Genomic DNA, 19,851 nt, shown 5'->3' with positions numbered 1-19,851 from the left:
GACGAATATGCTAAAGAAGTTGAAAATGACGACTAAGCAATTCTATACCATGCGTAAACTGTCATGTAAGGTGGCATGTATTCTTTACTTTGTCCCGTTGTTTGCGTATATCCTGAAACGAAATGTGTATGGTTTCCTTCTCCCTGCGTGTCATCCCAGTAACAATTTATAGCAAACTTAACGTCGTCTTTAACATCATATCCTTTACCTTTTGTCATTCCTGACCAATTCCAATATCTATGCTTATGCCAACCTGCTTGAGATGTACTTAAATCTATGTAATGACTGTGTGCAGGTAAATTTTCACCTGAAATCGTTTTACTTCCACCTGTTTCCTTTGAAGAGTTTGCACAATACAAAAACCTGTCGACTATTTGTTCCCATGCACCAACACCAAACATTACTTGAGGACCTCTTGCATCCATAGATGTATAAATAGAACCTACTGGGTTCATTAAATCAAACATATGAGATATTATAGGATTATAGATCCGTATTTTTCCCAAGTGAGCGGGGTATCTCCAATCCCAGCCCTATCGTCCTCCCAGTGTCAGTTTTCAATATAAAATCCAAATTTTTTTTGAAAATAAAAATTTCGAGAAATTTTTCTGATTTTTTTCTTTGATTTCAATAATTCAAAATAAATTTGGGAGTAAAAAGACACTATTTAATGAAATTCATATGAGTGAATGTGGATAAATACTCTCAAAACATACAATTTATCTATTTTTTCTTTATATTATCAACTAATTAGTGATAATTTTTTTTGAATCAGATTTTTTTTCATTAAAAACATAATATATAACACAACAATGATGCACACATACGTATCTACACATCAAAATATAAAGCTTGTTTTGGTCTGGGCATCCCAACCCAAAATTCTTAAAAAATTGAATAAAATTGAATACTTGGGGCTGGGATACCCATCCCAAAACCGAATTGAATTTTTTGAATTAAAGAATATATTTATGTATTTATAATATACATGTGATGTCTATAAAAAATACTAAATTCTAAAAAAAAATTCAATTTATTCAAAACGTATACTAAGTGATCACTTCATTAGTAGGATCAGCAATCCTACTAAATGGTGAGAACGCCACTAACTAAAAAGGGAGTCCTTGGAGCTCTTGATCTCTTGTCAGTAGAGTTCATAATGAGGCATGGCATCTACTGATTAGAGATCAGAGCAATCCTACCTTACCTTCAGGAGCTACAAAGCTCCTAATCGTCACGAGAGGGAGCCTTGGAGCTCCTGAAGCTCATCAGCAGAGGCTATTTACCATTTGGGCCTCTTCTGATGAAAGATGCGAAACACGTCTACGAACCAGGAGCTTCAAAGCTTCTAATCCTTACTAAAGGGAGCTTTGGAGCTCCTGAGTCTCCATCAACAGAGTCCCAGATGGTAAATGTCCTTTTCTGATGAAAGATGCGAAACACATCTCCGAACCAGGAGCTCCAAAGCTCCTAATCCTTACGAAAGGGAGCTTTGGAGCTCCTGAAACTCCTTTTACTATAAATAGGACAGTTTTCTTCTGAGGTTCTCATCAAATCTAAGACTTCAGAAGAAAGCTGTCATATCAATGTATACTTACACTCTCATGGACTACAAGTGTACAATTTTAAGGCAGAGATTATCCGAGCCTCTCATCAAATGAGGGACCTCGGATAATCTCTACCTTAAGTAGTCAAATAACTTTTCTCACTATTTAGGAACAAAAGAACAAGAGTTGGAGTACTTTAAGGCAAGATTCTTCCGAAATCTCTCATCGAATGAGAGACTTCGGAAGGACCTTGCCAAATCCTTGAACGCCAATATCCTTGGAACTGAGCTAGAACCAGGGAGAAGTAGCATACTATAGAGCACGATGGTAATCTCGGAAATGCTTATATCGCCCCAAGCACAATATTTAAGAAGTCTAACTCATATATACAAGAAGTCAGGCTGAATAGATATTGTGCATATGGTTTGCAGAACTCTCATGATATTTAAAATTCATGTTATCCCAAAAAGGTGACACTTTGGGTGTATCGTCCATCCCAGGGATGCAAAAATCAGATCACCTTGGATCTATAATAGGATTGTCTCTTTTGAACTTAAAATATAGTGCAACTATTTCAGGTTTCTTCTGGTTTGTGTCAGAATATTTTTTATAATATAATCTTATGTTTTCAGGGTAGGTAAAGTCTTGACTATAATATTTATTTCTGTCATCTGTATAATAATATACTATTCTCGTTTTTCTATTGCATTATATCTTTTATATCTATAATAATCTAAATATAATGTTAGCTTTTGTTCATCTACATGTGGTGTTCTGTCGTCATCTCCATAGTCATAATAATGTGGTGCCGGAGCTGGGTCAGGTAATATCATATCCACCATTTCATAAACTCTTAAATATTTCTTTTGTTCGTCTCCATATAAGTTTAAGTAGCAGTTGTTGTCTAATGGAACTTTAACTTGTGTACCATCATTCTTTTTATAGCTTACATACATTTCATTGTTATTTTCGGAATGAGTTTATGCCGTGTACCATTTTTTGGACTGTACCTGCCATCTAAAATATTTATTTTCTTCATTGACAGAAAAGTCACCAACAATAGTTTCAATATTTTTTGTTCCTATCAAACTTTGGTATATTTCATTGACATATGTTTTATCTGCTTTATTTTCAAGGCTAACGTTTAAGTCTGTTATTTCAGAAGATGTATGTGTATGTCCAACGTCACTTTTCCTGTTTAAAGTTAGTTGTAAGTTTGTGATATTTGCAATGGTATGTGTATGTCCAACGTCACTTTTCCTGTTTAAAGTTAGTTGTAAGTTTGTAATATCAGATATAGAATGTGTATGAGTCTTATCTGCTTTTGTCTCTAATGTTTCCTTAAGACTTGGTATTTGATTAATATAATGTATATGAGTCTTTTTAGAATATTCGTTTTCAGCTCTTGTCACTTCACTTGACATTAGTTAGTATACATATCAAGGGTACGGAGGCACTGCGCGCCTCTGTACCCATTATATGTGAATTTGACACTTTACGAAACCGTTAACGTATATTTTACAACACAAACGACAACACTAACTTAACCTTAAATATTTACAAAGCCACCAACCACTTCACCTCACTAACGTTTTCACAAACCACTTCACCTCACTAATGTAAAAAAATAAACGTTCTCACTTACAAAAGTATTGCAACTCCTCCCATTGCTGTGCTTCATATAACAGCTCATAATCTTCTGACTCACTTTCTTCTTCATATAGGTCAAAATCACTGTCATAGTTTATACCTGTAAGTTTTGACAAAGCTAATGAAACACGCTTACCGTTTGTATCATATGCTTGTATAAACTTTCCATTATGCTTGTAGTCATAAACGCTCAAACTAACTTTACCCTTTCTCCCTCGTATCTGATAGAATGTATTTTCACGAGGAACGAAGAACAAGTTCTTGAACTCATGACCGTTGTAGTTTGTTATCTCAATAGTTTTCGTCATTTATATAAAAATAAAATAAAAAATAAACTTAAAAATTAATGATATCACCACCCTCACACATATGAAAACATAGCCCAAAAATAAATTTAGGTGAAGTGGTGAGATCTCACCTGTTTTTTCACCTGTTTTTTCACCCTGTTGAATTCATTGCTTTATAACTCTCTTCCTTGGTTTCTTTTTAGTTGCTTTCTTCACGTCTGTCTCCAACTTGACTGTCTTTCTTCTTCGGCCGTAATGATACCAGTTACTTCCACCAGTCAATGGGTCAAATGGTCGTTTCGTAAGGGTTTCCATACATTCCATAAGGTCCGTATGGAAAACCTGGTGGAGAAGAAACATTTTCTTTAGTTCCATCGAATCTATTTAAATGCATTGTTTCACCTTTCATCTGGTCATTAAAGTCTTTTGCGTGTTTTGCAAACTCATCATCCTTTCCTAAAGCATTTTCTGACTCAGTCGCAACCAAATTGGATGCTTTATTTATGAGCCCTATTTTATTTAATCTTAACTTCTTTGCAACCCAGCCTCCAATCTTCCTTTATTTGCATCTAATGTCTTCGAAACCTTCCTCCACTCATTTTATTTACTGCGTCATAAGCTCCAAGTGCTTTTGCTCCAAATGCTAATGCTTTTGTTCCCATTGCGCCTAAAGCTGCCCAAGCTACCATTTACCCATATTAAAATCATCTCTCTTCAATATTATCTCATAAAAGTTCTCGTTACTGGAGAAAGTCAATGAAACATAAGCGTTCTCACGGGCTTCGCCCTCACCGCTTTGCGGTCTATCTAACTTATTTCTTATATCATCTATACGCTTCAAAATGTCTGAACAATTGCTAACATCTTCTACAACAGTTATTTCATCATGAATGACCTTCAAGAACAAGCTCATTTAATATGCTATTAAAATCATCTCAATAATGAGTCCATCCTTTCCATCTTTAGGTAGCACAACATCTTTCATTGAAGAAGGTTCGACAAGTCTTATGTTAAACTTACTGACAAAGTTTGTTATACTATAATGCTTTGGCGGCGAATACATGTAGTTTGAAAGACATAATATAGATTCTTCAGCAAATTCACTTATACTGGATTTTATAACAATGTTCTCACGAGACCAAACGCCACCAATTGACAATCTTGTAAGCAATCCTGCTGAACCTTCAACTGTAAACGTCGATGGTAACATTCCACGAAGGTCATCTATTGACATCTTTGAGTCACTGAATTTAAAGATTTTCTTAAAGCAATCGTCATTATCTAACCATGCAATAGCTTTGAAGTTTTCATTCGAATATACATCTGCTTCATTAAATGTAAAACCTGACTTCTTTGCAGAGACGACTTTAAAATCTATTGAGTTTGTTTCAAAATTATATGCTATGGTAACTTCTGAAGGTAATGGATGTCCTTCCGCAGTAGTTGTTCTCTCACTACCGTTTGAAGCTTTGTGTTAAAAACTTTCATGTCATCTCCTGTGTCTAGGTTCACATACACAGCAACAGGAAAACTATCTTGCTTCTTTGTTTCATCATTATACCTCAAAACATTAAAGTTCTTCAATAATATTGTTCTTCCTGCTGGAATACTTCGAACCTGTCTGATTTCAATAGCTTTCTCACCTCCTACATACTCTACCCAGTGTCTTGGATATTCATAAGTATACTGACTTTCTTGAATTTTGGTAGGTTTCATCATAACGTGTTCATAGTATATCTTTATACTCTTGTCAGTTAGACTCGGTGCTATGTTCTGAATATTTCTGACTTGCATTTTTAATGGAGATAAAATGAAGCATTTAATACATGACGTAGATGAAGACATGAATGAAACAGAAAACTCAACTTCTCTTATTCTTCCTTTCAGCAAGGATTATGAGTTCTGTTCAAATGGTGTGTATTTCTATTGTGGAAAGATGGGTTCAGGTAAGACATTTAACCTCATTCGTCATATACTCATAAACAGAACGTTTAGGAAATGACTCATATTATGACCAAATCATTATATCAGCAACTTCAGACTCTATGGACTCAACAGCGAAAACATTTATGTCAAAAGTTCAAGCCTCTGTCGTTAAAGTTCCAGACAGTGAACTCATTGAATTTCTTCAACGTTACATTCGACGTAAGAGAAATATTATGCCATCGTTGAATTTATACAGTCAGGAATGCAAAAGACTTCTGAGGAGATGGAAAGAATTATTGACAAACACCACTTACGTCAATACTCAGGAGTTTACGATATGAAACGACTTACAAACTACATTCTGTCAAAACTTTCAAAATACCCCTTCAAAAAATATCCTTCAAACACTCTGCTCGTTTGTGACGACTTCGCCGGAAAAGGTTTAGTGTCAAAGCCTGACTCACCATTAGCTAACATCATTACTAAAGTCAGACATTACCATTTAACTGTAGCAATACTTATGCAAACATGGAGGTTTTTAGCTTTAAACATAAAACGTCTCATAACTGACTTCGTTATCTTTCAAGGTTTCTCACGTTATGATATTGAACTCATTTGGAAACAGTCAGGTATAACATTACCTTTTGAAGAAATTTGGGAAGCATATAAGTCTCTCATCTCTCCTCGTTCATACCTTGAGATTCATATCATGACTAATACCATTAAAGTCAAAAATATTCCATGGGAACGACCAACATTGTTTTAAAGTTTAACCTTCAATTGACTGATGGTAAACAAATTCCATGCATCTCTGTCGCCATTTCTGTTAATATTTTTGCTGTCATTCATATCATCCACTTCCCCATCCGTTAGCTTTTGAGGATATGCGTTAGAATAGCTGTTCTTAAATGAAGGCTTTTCACCTTTGAGAGCATAAACTCTATAACTTTCTGCATACTTTATGTTTGAACCTCCTGAGCCATCATTGACATAAATTTTTATAGGCTTCCACCCTTTGTTCATGTTCCTGCTTCTTCCCTTAGCTCTTTTGTTCAGTAGTTCTACATCTTTATACACAGCACCTGTTCAGTGAATTCAACAATATTTTCATTCGTTAGCTTTACATTCAAACCCTTGTCGAGTATATTGTTCATTTCATACATATAAAAGGTTTTTATTCTATATGAAATGAGAAGTAAGTCCATCTTAGCTGGTGCCGTTAATGTTCCAATTGAACCAACATCAAATGTTGACTCACGAACGACAAACAATATTGTCATAAAGAACTATAGTTCAGAGTGTTTGAAAGAAAAAGAACCAGAACTTAAGTCGGTGAATTTAAACTCAGCTTCAAACGCTAACGCTACATCAGATGTTAAGTTAGAGTATCCACCACTGGACCAAATTCTTTCAAGAGAAGCCAACGACAACCCTTACACAAATGTTCAAACAAATCCTTCAGATAACGTAGACCATTACCTTCTTCAGTTATACCAAACAATTTTACTCAAAGACGATAAGAAGCTTTTGACAAATCTTATTAGTAAGAACCAAATAATTCTAACAAAGGAGGATTGAAAATGTTATATCACGAATAACAGGGAAACAATGTGTCATTGACTATCTCGACCCTGAAATCGAATGCTGTGGTCAAACTCCACTATTCATGAAAATAGGTAACATCCGCATCATTGAAACACCAGGAACTACAGGAGTTGAGTTTAAGTATAAATATTCGAATGAATATACAAAACTTTCAACAGAATATAAACTTTGTTTGAAATATGTTTTAGTAAATTAAAGCAATTTGTAATATCTGTCCAAAACTTCTTCAACAGTATCGAACTCATCTTCATAATGCAAACCTAATCTTATTGACTTGGTGCAGTTTTCACTAACACAATATTTTTCTGTTCTCTTGACTGACATAACTAATTCATTTGTTTCATCAAACAGCAACAACCAAAGTTCATGACCTAATACATAACATTCATACTTTATATTTTTAGCTCTGAGTTCTCTTGTAAGCTGTTGCATTTAATATTTTCTAAAAAGTCAACTTCAACAGTCATTCGCACTGGTGCCTTCAGTTCTACAGGCTCTCCTTGAAAGTCAACAAGTCTGAATTGCATGTCTTTCAAATTATGAGGACTAATGCGAACCCATTTACCTAAATGAGTTGCTATGACAGGAACGTTTGGAATGAACATTGAATTGACTGCATAACAGAAGGATTTATATTCTACTGAACCTTTACTATTAACTCCTGAAATGCCTGTGACATTAGCTATTTTTGACTCAATGTACAAACAATTGCCATAACATACATATGGAACAGATTTCATCTCAATCGTTTTGTCAACACTTTTCAAAGGAAATGTCATATGGTATGCACCCAAAAGAAGTTGTACTCTATGACTCATTCTTGGTATCTTAAACTCTTTCTTGCTACTGAACTTCAATGTTCCCTCAGAAGAGAGTTCGACATCTATGTTGTCAATAGTTTCTTCATTTATGAGAGTATTTATGACTCCAGCAATTTTATCTATTCTATACCCAGCTCTGTTAGGAAATGTTATAACACTTCTTTTGTCATCTATTTCAATCTCTATGAAATCTGTTTCATCTGTTATGACAAAAGTTGCGATAGTATTGAAGTCAACAACTCTGAAAGCAAGCGCTTCATTCTGAAGACCTAAGTTTGTTTGTAGCTTTACTGTCCCGTATTCGTTTGGGTCTGTACTTTGCAAATAGAACAACATTTTATTCTCATTAAAATATGACTATTGCTGCATATGCGTATGAAACAAATGAAGCAAGAAGAGCACATGAATTAGTAAACGAAAACTCAACTTTAACAGTGGAAGGCAATGATTTAGTCATTGACGATGGAAAAACTAAAAAAGTCATTGATTTCGATACTTTTAACACTTATGACCCATTCATTACAATAAGTAAAGTTCCTATCATAAATGATGGAACGGTACAATATATAAATTCTACAGTAGATGCCTCATTAGTGAAAGTATTAAATGTTCTCATTGAATTGTTAAAGAGCTTTCGATTTGACGACAACATTAAATGCTTAAAGAATTTAGTCATGAATGAGAAACAAATTCTTGGCGTTGCTGGTAACAGTAATGATGTACACCTTATGACATTAGAATATTATAACGAACATAAAGATGAACTGAAAGGAGAGAAGGGTGACACCGGACCTCAAGGACCACAAGGAATACAAGGAATACAAGGACCTCAAGGCGAAAACGGTTTGGATGGAAAGGATGGAAAAAATGGAAAAACTGCTAAATCATGGATATGGGACCTTATAAATACTGGTTTAACAGCTGCTTCATATGGAGTTCTTCAATACCAAATCGGAAAGATATGGGCAGTACTTGGTGAAGAAGCTTTAGATGACGTTAAAAATGCTTTGAACTTCATTTCAAATGGTTCGGATACTATTAAAACTTTATCTGGTTGGATGCAAGAAACAAGGAGTCAAATAGATACTGTAAGACGTATAGCAAACAATGCACGTACGGGATTGGATACTTTACGAGAAGCACAAAATACACTAAAGGAAGCAAATGATATTCTTGGCTCAGTATCAGACATGCATGAAGATTGGCTTAAAGGTATTGACAAATCTTTAAAAAATCACAGTCAGTCTATTGCTGACTACAAGAAAAGTATAGATTTTTTACATAGTGCTATGGACGTACATGATGGAAGCATAAGGAACTTACTTAATGCTAACAATAACTTACCAGGAACTATTAAAGCATTTATAAAGTCCTTTGTAAAACCTGGTGCTCTAACATTTAGGTCTTTGAGAGCAAGAGCATTGAAGTCAAGAGATGCAGAAACTCCAACAGAACCTACAGAAGGAACTGAAACAACAGAAACTCCAAAAGAACCACCAAAACCAACAGCTAATGAAATATTGTTCGAATATTTTCCAAGGTACTCTGTTCTCATTGCATACATTCAAGAAATACTTAAGAAAGCAGACTTGACTTTAGGAGATGATGAAAGTTCTGTATATCTTTCGTTCCAGTTTCAAATAGCAGAACTTTTGAGACAGATATGCTTAATGTATGACAACATCTCTGATTTCACAAGATATGATGACGACCATGACCCCGAACACGGTGAAGAAGAAGTTTTACAAACATCCATTAAGACAGGAAAGGTTTTAACTCAAAGTCTCATTATTGACACCAAAGATGGTGAAGTGGATGTTCTTCAAGAGCTGAAGAAAAATACTTCTGAAGGAGGTGGTGGTAGGCATGAACTTGAAATAAATGAGATAGAAGAGAAATTAGCCGAAAAAGCAGATAAAAACCATGTTCATTATATAAGTTCAGACGAACAGATTATAACGGACTACCATGGATATTTAACACAGGATGAACAAATAAGCACTGAAGATGTTAATGAAAGAAGATATAAATTCATTCGTGCTAAAGGTTATGACATACACTGTACTGTACAGTATGACACGGGTAAAGCACAAGAAACATTTGGTTATAACGATGAAATTTATGCCTCTAGTTTCTTTGTTAACGGTGTATTAGTTGAACCAAAATTTACTTTGAGGGTTAAGGCAAAAATAACGTTTGAAGATGCTATTAAAAGTAAAGCTGACAAAGTTGAACTTGACGCAATGAACAAAGTTTTGAAATCTCATAAACACAATATCTCCGATATAAATGAACTTCAAGCTACATTAAATAGTAAAGCTGACAAGAACCATACACATAAATCCTTCAATACTGTTAGAGCAGACGATGTAATATTGAACTTTGACCTTGGTTCAAGTGCACCTTTAGAGAATCCAAGTACAAGCGTAAAAGATACACTAAACAGTTTAGATAACAGTTGCAGGAATATTGAAAGTCATGCCAGAAACTTTAAAGCACATGAACTACCAGCAATGTTAGATAAAAAGGCTGACAAGAACCATACACATAAATCCTTCACTACTGTTAGAGCAGACGACATAATACTGAACTTTGACCTTGGTTCAAGTGCACCTTTAGAGAATCCAAGTACAAGCGTAAAAGATACACTAAACAGTTTAGATAACAGTTGCAGGAACATTGAAAGTCATGCCAGAAACTTTGAAGCACATGAACTACCAGCAATGTTAGATAAAAAGGCTGACAAAACAGAGCTTCAAACATTAAAGACTGAAATACTTCAAACATTATATCCTACAGGCTCTATTTATACGTCAATGAATTCAACAAATCCAGCAACAGTTTTAGGTTTTGGTAAGTGGGAACAGATTGTAGACAAATTCTTATATTGTACTAAAAGTTCAAAACAAGCCGGAGGTTCAAAGAAAATTAAAGAAGCAAACCTTCCGCCACATAAGCACACAGGAACGACAAACTTTTCTGGCGACCATAGCCACTCATTAAGAGACCACCCATTATACAACTCAGAGTATGAAGCTGGCAATGACGTTTTATCTCCAGCTTATAACAATTCAGCAAAAAAGACTTTTCGACCAACTGAACCAGGAGGAAATCATTCACACACTTTCACAACAAATCCAACAGGTTCGGGTGAAGATTATATGCCACCATTTATGACTGTATTCGCATGGTACCGCGTTGAATGAACGCGCTTGAGCCCAGACCTTTGTGTCAAGGCTTACCGTCTTGAATGAAATCTTTAACTTTACATAAATGAGCTTGAAAGAAGTATTCGAATCATCACCGTGGAGGTCATTTAAAAAATTCAATGAAGCTGCAAAGAGTTGGGGATTTACTAACAGAGCTGAAGTGAAAAGGTTCTTTGACAAAAATGTTGTACATCAAACAAAAATAAACCCTTACGACTACTTTTTACCAATTTACTCCAACACTCCTGACGCATACCAATTTGACACTCTCATTCAAAGCAGAAAAGGAGGACATAAACCATTCCTCATCTTCATTAATGTTAACACTCGCAAAGCATATGCATATCCAATGAGGAATAAAGGAACTCGTGAAGTGTTAAGAGTTTTACAAAAGTTTGTAGCAGAACATAGCCCAAGTACTTTAACCTCAGACCAAGACAGTGCATACCTCAGCAATGAAATCACAGATTTTCTCATTAAGCATAACATAACTCACTACACTACTGAAGACCATAACCATAACATACTCGGCATCATTAACCGCTTCATAAGGACTCTCAGAGATTTAAACCAAGAGCGAGACTTTACCGAAGAAACAATGAAACATTTTCTCGAAGTATATAATTCCTCAACACATTCTACAACAGGACATACACCAAATTCAATGACACAACACAAGAAGAAAAGTATATACAAAAGAAACGAAGCCAAACACAAAATATCAGAAATTCAACACAATTTACCCTCATTCCTGGTACAAAAGTTCGTGTAGTCCTTGACGACAAACCGTTGACAAAGAAACGTTTAAGGTTAAGTAGAAACTATTATATCGTAGACTCTACGCAAGGTAATGGATATCTTATAAAAGCTGCTGACGACTCCATTGCATTTTACCCTCGTCATAAATTAGTCGAAAGTAGTAATGGCAAACTTGCTGAAACCATTGACGAAGCAAAGCGAGGAGTGGTTATTGAAATACTTGACTACAACATAAACGATGACACTTATAAAGTAAGATATGAAGGAGGTGTTGAAGATGTTATACCATCTAAGAACTTGAGAGAGTCAAAGCCAACACATCTGGGACCATTAGAGCGGGAGTACTGGAAAGACAAAAATATGCCAGAAAGAATAAGAAAATTCTTCTAAACTTTTTCATTAGATGTAAATCAGACATGAACGAGAACAGTCATGATATCATGAATGGTACCAAAAATAAATTTAGGTGAAGTGGTGAGATCTCACTTCTTTTTTCACCTAATTTTTCACCCTAGCCGCGTTGCGACTCTGACCTTTGGGTCTCGTGAATTTTCATAAAAGATAAAAATAACGTTAATTTTATTTTTATTTATTTTTTTATTTTGTATAAAAGATATGATTTCAACAATCGGCACAACAACAATTCAAACCGCGAACGGCGGGGCTCTGTCCACAACTACAGCACCAAATTCATTAGTCATGAATCCTACGTCAATGTTGGTAGAGATGAAAAGCTTTATTCCTCCTTCATATACTTTTGAAACAGAAATCCAGAAGATAAAGCAAGAACTTTTAACAAGTAATTTAGACTGTAGTGCGAAAGATGAAACAAATGAACAGTATCTTTATGAAATGGAGGACCTCATCGACCATTTACCTAAACTACCTGAAATTCAGCATCAAAAACTAACTATTCCTGAATTCGACGAAATTGAAGTCAAAACAACTGACTCAGTAGAAATTAAGAAATTCATACGTAAAGTAAATTATGAATTCCTTGGTTTTCATTGCAACCATAAAGTTATGGACAAAGATTGCGACATGGTTTATAAAAATATTTCTGACCTTTACAAATCCGAAGAATTTAAGACCTACGACAACTTTGTTTCATTAGTTGCTGAATGTGTTTGGGAAATAAGAGATAAAGATAGAAGAGGCAAAGTATGGAACGAACAGATAAAACCAGCAGCTTTTGAGTTAAAGAAAACCATTGACGCCTTAGTTGTTCTAGCTGGTTTTATTTCAATGTATAACGCAAAAACGATGCCGCAATGTTCAAAATGTAAAGCAGCAATAAGAAAATATAACTACTCAGTCAAAGAGATAGAAAGAATGCGAAACGACTATGCAGACTTAAAGAAAGAAGCAAGAAAAGCCAGCAGAAGATAAAATGGACATGTTGACATTTCTTAATAAAAATTATCCAACAGCAGAAGATTTCCTTCTGTCTGACGTCAAGAAGAAATATAAAGAGACTTTCGGCATTGTTAAAACTTATGATATCCTCAGCGAAGAAATAGAAGCTACAAAACTGTTTAGGATTTCAAATATACATCGTACAATTCATGTAAAACGCTTGTGAAAAAAGAGGTGAAAAATTAGGTGAAAAAAGAGGTGAGATCTCACCACTTCACCTAAATTATATTTTTACTGAAAAATGACCAAATTTCATGAATTTCATTAGTTAGAAAAATAACGCTAATTTTTTTCTAAGAAAAATTTTTATTTTGTATGTAAAGACAGTAATGTCAAACATTGAGTTTGAAACAGTTAGAAAGATAGACAATGACACCAAAGTGGTTAGAATAGGTGATTTAAACGTAAGATACTCAAAGAAATACAACAAATATTCTTTGTCAGACATTATATCTCCATCTGGAAAGAAAACAAAGGACTGGGTTAGAATTGCTTCTACTCAGAAAATTTTGACAAGAAATCCTGAGCTTATGATATCAGTAGCATTTCATGGAACAAGAGCATATCTTATAGACAAAAGTCTTATACCAATAGTTTTGTTATGGTTAAACCCAGTTGTTGGATATAACTTCATAACATATGGTTCATTCAATACGGAACGTTGCAGTGAAGGCTTACTTTACATCGTTCAGAAACCGAAGGACTTCAACACAAAAGATATAAGATAGGAAGGACATATAATATAACTCAAAGATATGACAGTACAGTCAATAGAGTCAAGGTTGTGTTTGTTAATGATATGAGAGCTGCAGAAACAGAACTGCTTGAAGTTTTTGAGAAAATGTATGGTGCTCCCACGAAAGGTAAAGAAACGTTTGAAGTAGATGAGATAGATAAAGCTATAAAATTATTTGACGAAGTTGCTGAAAAATACATGTAAAGCGTTTATTTTTGGTCTTTTGTGAAAGTCAGAAAATAAAGTTAGTTTTATTTTTATTTATTTTTTTATCTTGTATGTAAAGACAGTAATGTCAACAACAGAGAACACAACAACTGCTATCGTTCATGAAGCCATAAATGAAGAATACGAGTACATACAGTATAACAAACAATTGAGACTCATTCGTTCAGTCAAAGATGACATGTACCAGGTGCAAAGTATAATGAATGCTCTTTGTTCTACAAAGCAAGCCTATCATTGGTTTGAAAACCAACAGACAAAAGAACTTTTAGAAGAATTTCCTCATATGATTGCTTCCCTCGGAAAACCGAGAGAAGAGATTCCGTATGAAAATCGAAAGAATTTGGCTCCTGGTTTGAAAGGATATTATATTCATAGACTTTTAGTAAATGCTGTTGCAATGTGGGCTTCACCTCGTTATGCTTGTTATATTTTCATGATGTTAGATGAACTATATAAAGCAGAACGCGGAGAGATGGAAATGAAACTTCAAGCAAAAGATGAAGTCATTGAATCCAAAGACAAAAGCATTCAGAAAAGAATACCACGTTCGGTACCAAAAGGAAAGGAAAAGAGTTATAAGTATATGATATATACTGAAGAGATGGAAAATGAAGAAGATAAAGATATGGTTATGTTGCATTTAGTGAGAAGAAATAACAAGAGCTTTTATGACCTCACTAAGATATATAAATCTGACAGAAATTGGTTCTATCGTGAAAACTTACCGATTTCAATGACCCCGAATGAACAAATAAAGGAAATTGTCAAAAATACTCTTCCTCAAACACACTATGACATCAAAGGTTGCACAATACTTACATTCAAAGAAGACTTAACATTACTGAAGGAAAAAATAACAGAATATTTTGATAACTTCAAAGAGGAAGAATAAACAAAAATATATTTTTGCTTAAATAGCTTCAGGGTCTATTTCTTCAACCATTTCACTTCCTTCGTCAATGTCAATAGAAGCTTCTTCAACCTTTGGTAAGAACTTTTGTATGACATCTTTGTTCGTTATTGTCTTCAGAGATGAAGGATAATATTTCACATTTGTTTCACCCTTCTTATATTCTTTCTGTTCGGAAAGATTTAAAGCAATACTGAAGAAGTCAACGTTAGAGTTCTTTATAACAGTATAGTGTGTATCTTTGACATTCACGAAGAAACTCTTTTGTTTCAAAACTACTGCTAACTCTTGTGAAGTATAACGTTTGCGTCAATGACAATAGCTAATGGTCTGACATACTGACCAAACTTAGATTCTTTCACAAACTTCTTGTTAAAGATAACATTAACATTTGCAGCATTACTGAACTCATTCTTGATGGCAGTAGCGAGAGCATTGTATGAAAAGAACTTGCAATCTTGCATGTGTTTCATTAAAATAAAAATATTAAATTATTTTGAAAAATAACTTAAAAAAATCTAATCTAATTTTTTTCAAAAAATATTTTTTTATTTCCTACTAAAGATGTATCGGAAGTTGTCTAAGTTAGAACACTCGGAAATAAAACAACTTCTTACAGAAGCTAACATAGATGTTGCAAAACATTACGCAACAAACAAAAAAGCACTCGCTGACATCCTCAATGACTATAATGGTGCAATAAGTTATGATAGAATTCATGAGTTCATAAAGCCGCAACGCGGCGAGGACGAAGTCCATGCAAGAGCATTTCCTTTAAATGACATTGCTATTGACTTATATCATAGACGTTCAGTACCTCATGAAGTAAGGCGTGAAATGTTTGACATAACAAATGCAAACGTTGGTGAAACAAGAAGAGCTGTACCACATGAAGTAAGAAGAGAAATGTTTGACATAACAAATGCAAACGTTGGTGAAACAAGAAGAAGAGACGACACACTGAAACAACAGAGAAGAGAGATGTTTAAGAGCGCTATAGAACAAGTTCGCAAAGCTAACGATGTCATGGAATGAACCATTCACTATGATAACGAAGGCAGTAGAAGCTAGTGGAACAGTTACTATTACAACTGTAAACCAGCAACTATTTCGAACAAAGATGGATTTTAATGAATGTTTCATTCATCCAAAGTCATTCTCTTTAGACCCTAACATTTATACAGAACTTGTAGAACATTATACAAACGAGGCTTTATGTTTTCCTGTTAAAGTTATGGATTGGATTCCTATGGACGGTTCATTCTCAAAGAATACAGATAGTTCAAGTGCAACATTTAAGCAGCTTATACGCTATTAATGTTAAAAGTATTTGGGCACTATTTAGAAAGAAGAAGACAACTATTATGTTAATTTTGAGAACCCTAAGTTTAAATATCTTAGCTTTCCATGGGAGCTTATGGAAATATGCCTGCAGAACCTGAAAAATCATATGGAAGTATTTTATGAAATGGTTGCGAACGCTTGCAATACAAACAATGATATGATTGGATTTAATGAAGATGTTATGAGGTCATTGGTGGATGATGATAGTGTGGAACATAAATGGGATAGCTATGACAACAACACATTTCTTATGTGGTTTTCCAACAGAAGTGGACTTTTGCTTCCAGCAAGGTCAAACATCTACTGCTCCAATAATACAAATTGTCTGTTAAAGGACCTATTGAACTAGCAACTGAAAATGTACCAAAGCCACTTATTGGATTTATGAGGGATTGTTGCTTTGCCATTCAGGTGCGTGCTAATGGCATCCATAATAAGATTAGATGACTAAATTAGCTACGGACGACAGTGAGGAATAAAGGATGAACGTTTATTTTTAAAGCTTATAAATGAGTTCTTCATCAAGCTCTCGTGAACCTTCACCATCTATGAAACAAACTTTACCAAACGATTATGGAGCACCTATTGAATATTTCTTACGAGCTGCACAATGGCAAAGAGCAGTCTCACCAAGGTTAGGTGTTCCACCAGCTCTTGTCAAAATAGCATTTGGTCAATGTCCTTATATAAGATATGGTCTCCCACTAGGTTTGCTAGCTACAGCAGGAGCAGTTATGATGTTGAAAAGAAATAAAGCAAATGTTGTAAATAATACTGAAGTAGCTGAAGTTAACAAACTCAACACCTTCAAAGCAAAACTTCAATGACTCTGAACATGGAAGTACAAACTCCTGTTCAAAAGTCACTCCTAAACCGACTCCAACATTTAAACCAGAATACTACCTCAAATAAATCGTAAACTCCTGCGTTTCCTTACTGAAAAATAACGTTATTTTTTTTATTATAATTTTTATTTGATTGAAATGACAAATAAAGTCACTGAAGCATGAAACAAAAGTTTTTGGTAGAATACATTAAATCAGGAACTATTCCAGAAAGGTTTTTACATTCATAACTATGAAGGATGGTAGAGTTCAGTTTAGAAAGATAAAGCAACATTAGATAGAGAAGGTATATATTAAGGAAGATTAAACTTCATGAGGACAACATTGCTAAACTTAGGAAGAAGTTAGAAGAGTTGGAGAAAGGAAGAGAGTTATAAAGCAATGAATTCAACAGGGTGAAAAAAGTGAAAAAACAGGTGAGATCTCACCACTTCACCTAAATTTATTTTTGGGCTATGTTTTCATATGTGTGAGGGTGGTGATATCATTAATTTTTAAGTTTTTTTTATTTTATTTTTATATAAATGACGAAAACTATTGAGATAACAAACTACAACGGTCATGAGTTAAGAACTTGTTCTTCGTTCCTCGTGAAAAATACATTCTTCAGATACGAGGGAGAAAGGGTAAAGTTAGTTTGAGCGTTTTGACTACAAGCATAATGGAAAGTTTATACAAGCATATGATACAAACGGTAAGCGTGTTTCATTAGCTTTGTCAAAACTTACAGGTATAAACTATGACAGTGATTTTGACCTATATGAAGAAGAAAGTGAGTCAGAAGATTATGAGCTGTTATATGAAGCACAGCAATGGGAGGAGTTGCAATACTTTTGTAAGTGAGAACGTTTATTTTTTACATTAGTGAGGTGAAGTGGTTTGTGAAAACGTTAGTGAGGTGAAGTGGTTGGTGGCTTTGTAAATATTTAAGGTTAAGTTAGTGTTGTCGTTTGTGTTGTAAAATATACGTTAACGGTTTCGTAAAGTGTCAAATTCACATATAATGGGTACGGAGGCGCGCAGTGCCTCCGTACCCTTGATATGTATACTAACTAACAAAGAAAAACGTATGTATGAGAAATTTGAACAAGGAAAACTTTTACAAGTTAATTTGCTTATAAACTTAGAACAACTCTTCAGCTTTTCAGAAAAAATAAACGATATCTATATTGAATATGCAAACCAGTTTAACATTGACGAAGGAGAATACCATCTCGATATTATTTATGACAGGAAAAATGCAACTGTTAAATCAATAAAATAAGACCTTGGAGAAAACGTTTATATTTCTACAAAATATAACAACTTGGCATGGTCTAGATTTATGAGGATGTTAAATCAGCCTGCAGCATATCCAGTACACCCGGACTATTATGAAGTCGAAAAACCTAATGGAACATATGAAATATTTTCGACCCAGATACTATTATTGTTCATGCTTCATTTTCTGGTGCGCAAAACTCTTTCTTATGTCTGATGAATGACTTTTCGAAAAACCTACAAAGTTATATGAACCGCCGAGTGGAAGTATTTCAGACTTTCAAGTATGGTTTACTACAGATGGAAGAAAAAGATAATTCCATTATACCATGCGTTTTACTTAGAACTTAGTTTCATATACAACTACTATCGAACGATAAAAATATAACTTTTTAATATACCGGTTGTGGTTGCCAACTTGACTGTGGTGCAGGTTCAGGCTGTTGTATTACAGGAGCTTGTTCTTCTTTCAGGTCTTTAGGTATAATACCAACAAACTGACCTACTCTTTTACCAATATTTTTGACACCGTTCCATACTCCTCTTCCGACAGATTTTATTCCATTCCATATACCTCTTCCAACATTTCGAAAGAAGTTTCCTATCTTACTGAAGAAACCCATTTTACTATATGTAAAAATCTAATGTCCGCCTAGTCTCTTACGTTTCCTGTTGAGTTCCATAGCATTCTTTAACTGGAGCTCATACATTCTGTTTCTCCTCTGGTAGAAACATATTCTGGGTCAACTCCTGTGTTCGCGTCATCTGCATAAAGTTGTTTATATCCCACTTCAGGGTTTGTATAAAACTCTTTCCATCTCATATTTGCATACCATGGTGGCAAACCTAACGCAGCGTCATTTGACATGGCAGTTTGCATTTGTACATCTGTTGCACTTGACCATAGTTTGCCATTGCAGTTTGTATTCTAACTTCATTTGGAATATTTCTGGGTTTGGTTGTCCAGGTTGCTGTGCATTCGCTAAGTTCTGTGCGTCCATTTAATATTAGATAAAAATATTTCTTACGAGTACATATGCTGAACATTTGCAGGCATTGGTTCATCTTCATATTCTCTGTACTTTTCTGCCACGTCAAATAAATAAATGACACAATGGAAAAAACCTAAAACAAGTAGTCCTATTTCAAACCACATTTACTTACTAATAAAATTTCTTTATTGTGACACTTTCTCCAGTTATAGGACCTCTCTCATATTCTATCTTGTCATATATAAACTCATAGTCATGTATGTCCTCTAACCATCTCATAACGGTTTCCAAACCACTTTTATCGGATGTAAAGTAA

At 34.5% G+C, this 19,851-nt stretch overlaps 10 protein-coding genes and 6 pseudogenes across 16 annotated transcripts, besides 5 other annotated features; 9 read left to right on the top strand and 7 right to left on the bottom strand.

Moving 5' to 3' along the window:
• Positions 1–2,929: part of a mobile genetic element that runs on past the window's edge.
• Positions 33–425, bottom strand: TVAGG3_0002470 (phage tail repeat-like family; the record flags this gene model as incomplete). Its single annotated transcript, XM_051219686.1, has 1 exon — positions 33–425. The coding sequence occupies one exon, from the start codon at positions 423–425 to the stop codon at positions 33–35; it is 393 nt and encodes a 130-aa protein (XP_051104672.1).
• Positions 485–2,079: a mobile genetic element.
• On the top strand, positions 1,091–1,426 carry TVAGG3_0002460 (annotated as a pseudogene). The gene has a single exon. A coding segment is annotated over exon 1 (336 nt).
• A 255-nt stretch (positions 2,930–3,184) lies between the features above and the next one.
• TVAGG3_0002430 (uncharacterized protein) lies at positions 3,185–3,505 on the bottom strand (the record flags this gene model as incomplete). The annotated part of the gene is made up of 1 exon (XM_001299017.1): positions 3,185–3,505. The coding sequence occupies one exon, from the start codon at positions 3,503–3,505 to the stop codon at positions 3,185–3,187; it is 321 nt and encodes a 106-aa protein (XP_001299018.1).
• Positions 3,506–3,674: a terminal%2Cinverted (terminal inverted repeat of Maverick-1B transposon ID:TVAGG3_0002310).
• Positions 3,506–18,337: a mobile genetic element.
• Positions 4,398–5,329, bottom strand: TVAGG3_0002420 (annotated as a pseudogene). The gene has a single exon. A coding segment is annotated over exon 1 (932 nt).
• Positions 6,176–6,469, bottom strand: TVAGG3_0002410 (annotated as a pseudogene). The gene has a single exon. A coding segment is annotated over exon 1 (294 nt).
• Positions 6,599–6,988, top strand: TVAGG3_0002400 (uncharacterized protein; the record flags this gene model as incomplete). The annotated part of the gene is made up of 1 exon (XM_051219685.1): positions 6,599–6,988. The coding sequence occupies one exon, from the start codon at positions 6,599–6,601 to the stop codon at positions 6,986–6,988; it is 390 nt and encodes a 129-aa protein (XP_051104671.1).
• TVAGG3_0002390 (keratin-associated protein family) lies at positions 9,027–11,042 on the top strand (the record flags this gene model as incomplete). Its single annotated transcript, XM_001295393.2, has 1 exon — positions 9,027–11,042. The coding sequence occupies one exon, from the start codon at positions 9,027–9,029 to the stop codon at positions 11,040–11,042; it is 2,016 nt and encodes a 671-aa protein (XP_001295394.2).
• TVAGG3_0002380 lies at positions 11,110–12,194 on the top strand (annotated as a pseudogene). Its single transcript has one exon. A coding segment is annotated over exon 1 (1,085 nt).
• Positions 12,420–13,193, top strand: TVAGG3_0002370 (organellar and viral DNA polymerase type B; the record flags this gene model as incomplete). The annotated part of the gene is made up of 1 exon (XM_051219684.1): positions 12,420–13,193. The coding sequence occupies one exon, from the start codon at positions 12,420–12,422 to the stop codon at positions 13,191–13,193; it is 774 nt and encodes a 257-aa protein (XP_051104670.1).
• On the top strand, positions 13,550–13,948 carry TVAGG3_0002360 (organellar and viral DNA polymerase type B; the record flags this gene model as incomplete). Its single annotated transcript, XM_051219683.1, has 1 exon — positions 13,550–13,948. One exon carries the CDS (start codon positions 13,550–13,552, stop codon positions 13,946–13,948), a length of 399 nt encoding a protein of 132 aa, XP_051104669.1.
• TVAGG3_0002350 (KilA, N-terminal/APSES-type HTH, DNA-binding family) lies at positions 14,249–15,076 on the top strand (the record flags this gene model as incomplete). The annotated part of the gene is made up of 1 exon (XM_051219682.1): positions 14,249–15,076. One exon carries the CDS (start codon positions 14,249–14,251, stop codon positions 15,074–15,076), a length of 828 nt encoding a protein of 275 aa, XP_051104668.1.
• Positions 15,095–15,567, bottom strand: TVAGG3_0002340 (annotated as a pseudogene). The gene has a single exon. A coding segment is annotated over exon 1 (473 nt).
• Positions 15,659–16,129, top strand: TVAGG3_0002330 (organellar and viral DNA polymerase type B; the record flags this gene model as incomplete). The annotated part of the gene is made up of 1 exon (XM_051219681.1): positions 15,659–16,129. One exon carries the CDS (start codon positions 15,659–15,661, stop codon positions 16,127–16,129), a length of 471 nt encoding a protein of 156 aa, XP_051104667.1.
• On the top strand, positions 16,948–17,265 carry TVAGG3_0002320 (uncharacterized protein; the record flags this gene model as incomplete). Its single annotated transcript, XM_051219680.1, has 1 exon — positions 16,948–17,265. The coding sequence occupies one exon, from the start codon at positions 16,948–16,950 to the stop codon at positions 17,263–17,265; it is 318 nt and encodes a 105-aa protein (XP_051104666.1).
• Positions 17,644–18,337: a terminal%2Cinverted (terminal inverted repeat of Maverick-1B transposon ID:TVAGG3_0002310).
• Positions 18,338–18,935: 598 nt separating this feature from the next.
• On the bottom strand, positions 18,936–19,166 carry TVAGG3_0002300 (serine threonine-protein phosphatase family; the record flags this gene model as incomplete). The annotated part of the gene is made up of 1 exon (XM_051219679.1): positions 18,936–19,166. One exon carries the CDS (start codon positions 19,164–19,166, stop codon positions 18,936–18,938), a length of 231 nt encoding a protein of 76 aa, XP_051104665.1.
• A 68-nt stretch (positions 19,167–19,234) lies between these two features.
• On the bottom strand, positions 19,235–19,544 carry TVAGG3_0002290 (annotated as a pseudogene). The gene has a single exon. A coding segment is annotated over exon 1 (310 nt).
• Between the last annotated feature and the right edge of the window lie 307 nt (positions 19,545–19,851).

Source organism: Trichomonas vaginalis, chromosome IV (genome assembly GCF_026262505.1).
Source record: "Trichomonas vaginalis G3 chromosome IV, whole genome shotgun sequence".
NCBI lineage: Eukaryota > Parabasalia > Trichomonadida > Trichomonadidae > Trichomonas > Trichomonas vaginalis.
This window is presented reverse-complemented; position numbering and strand designations above follow the sequence as displayed.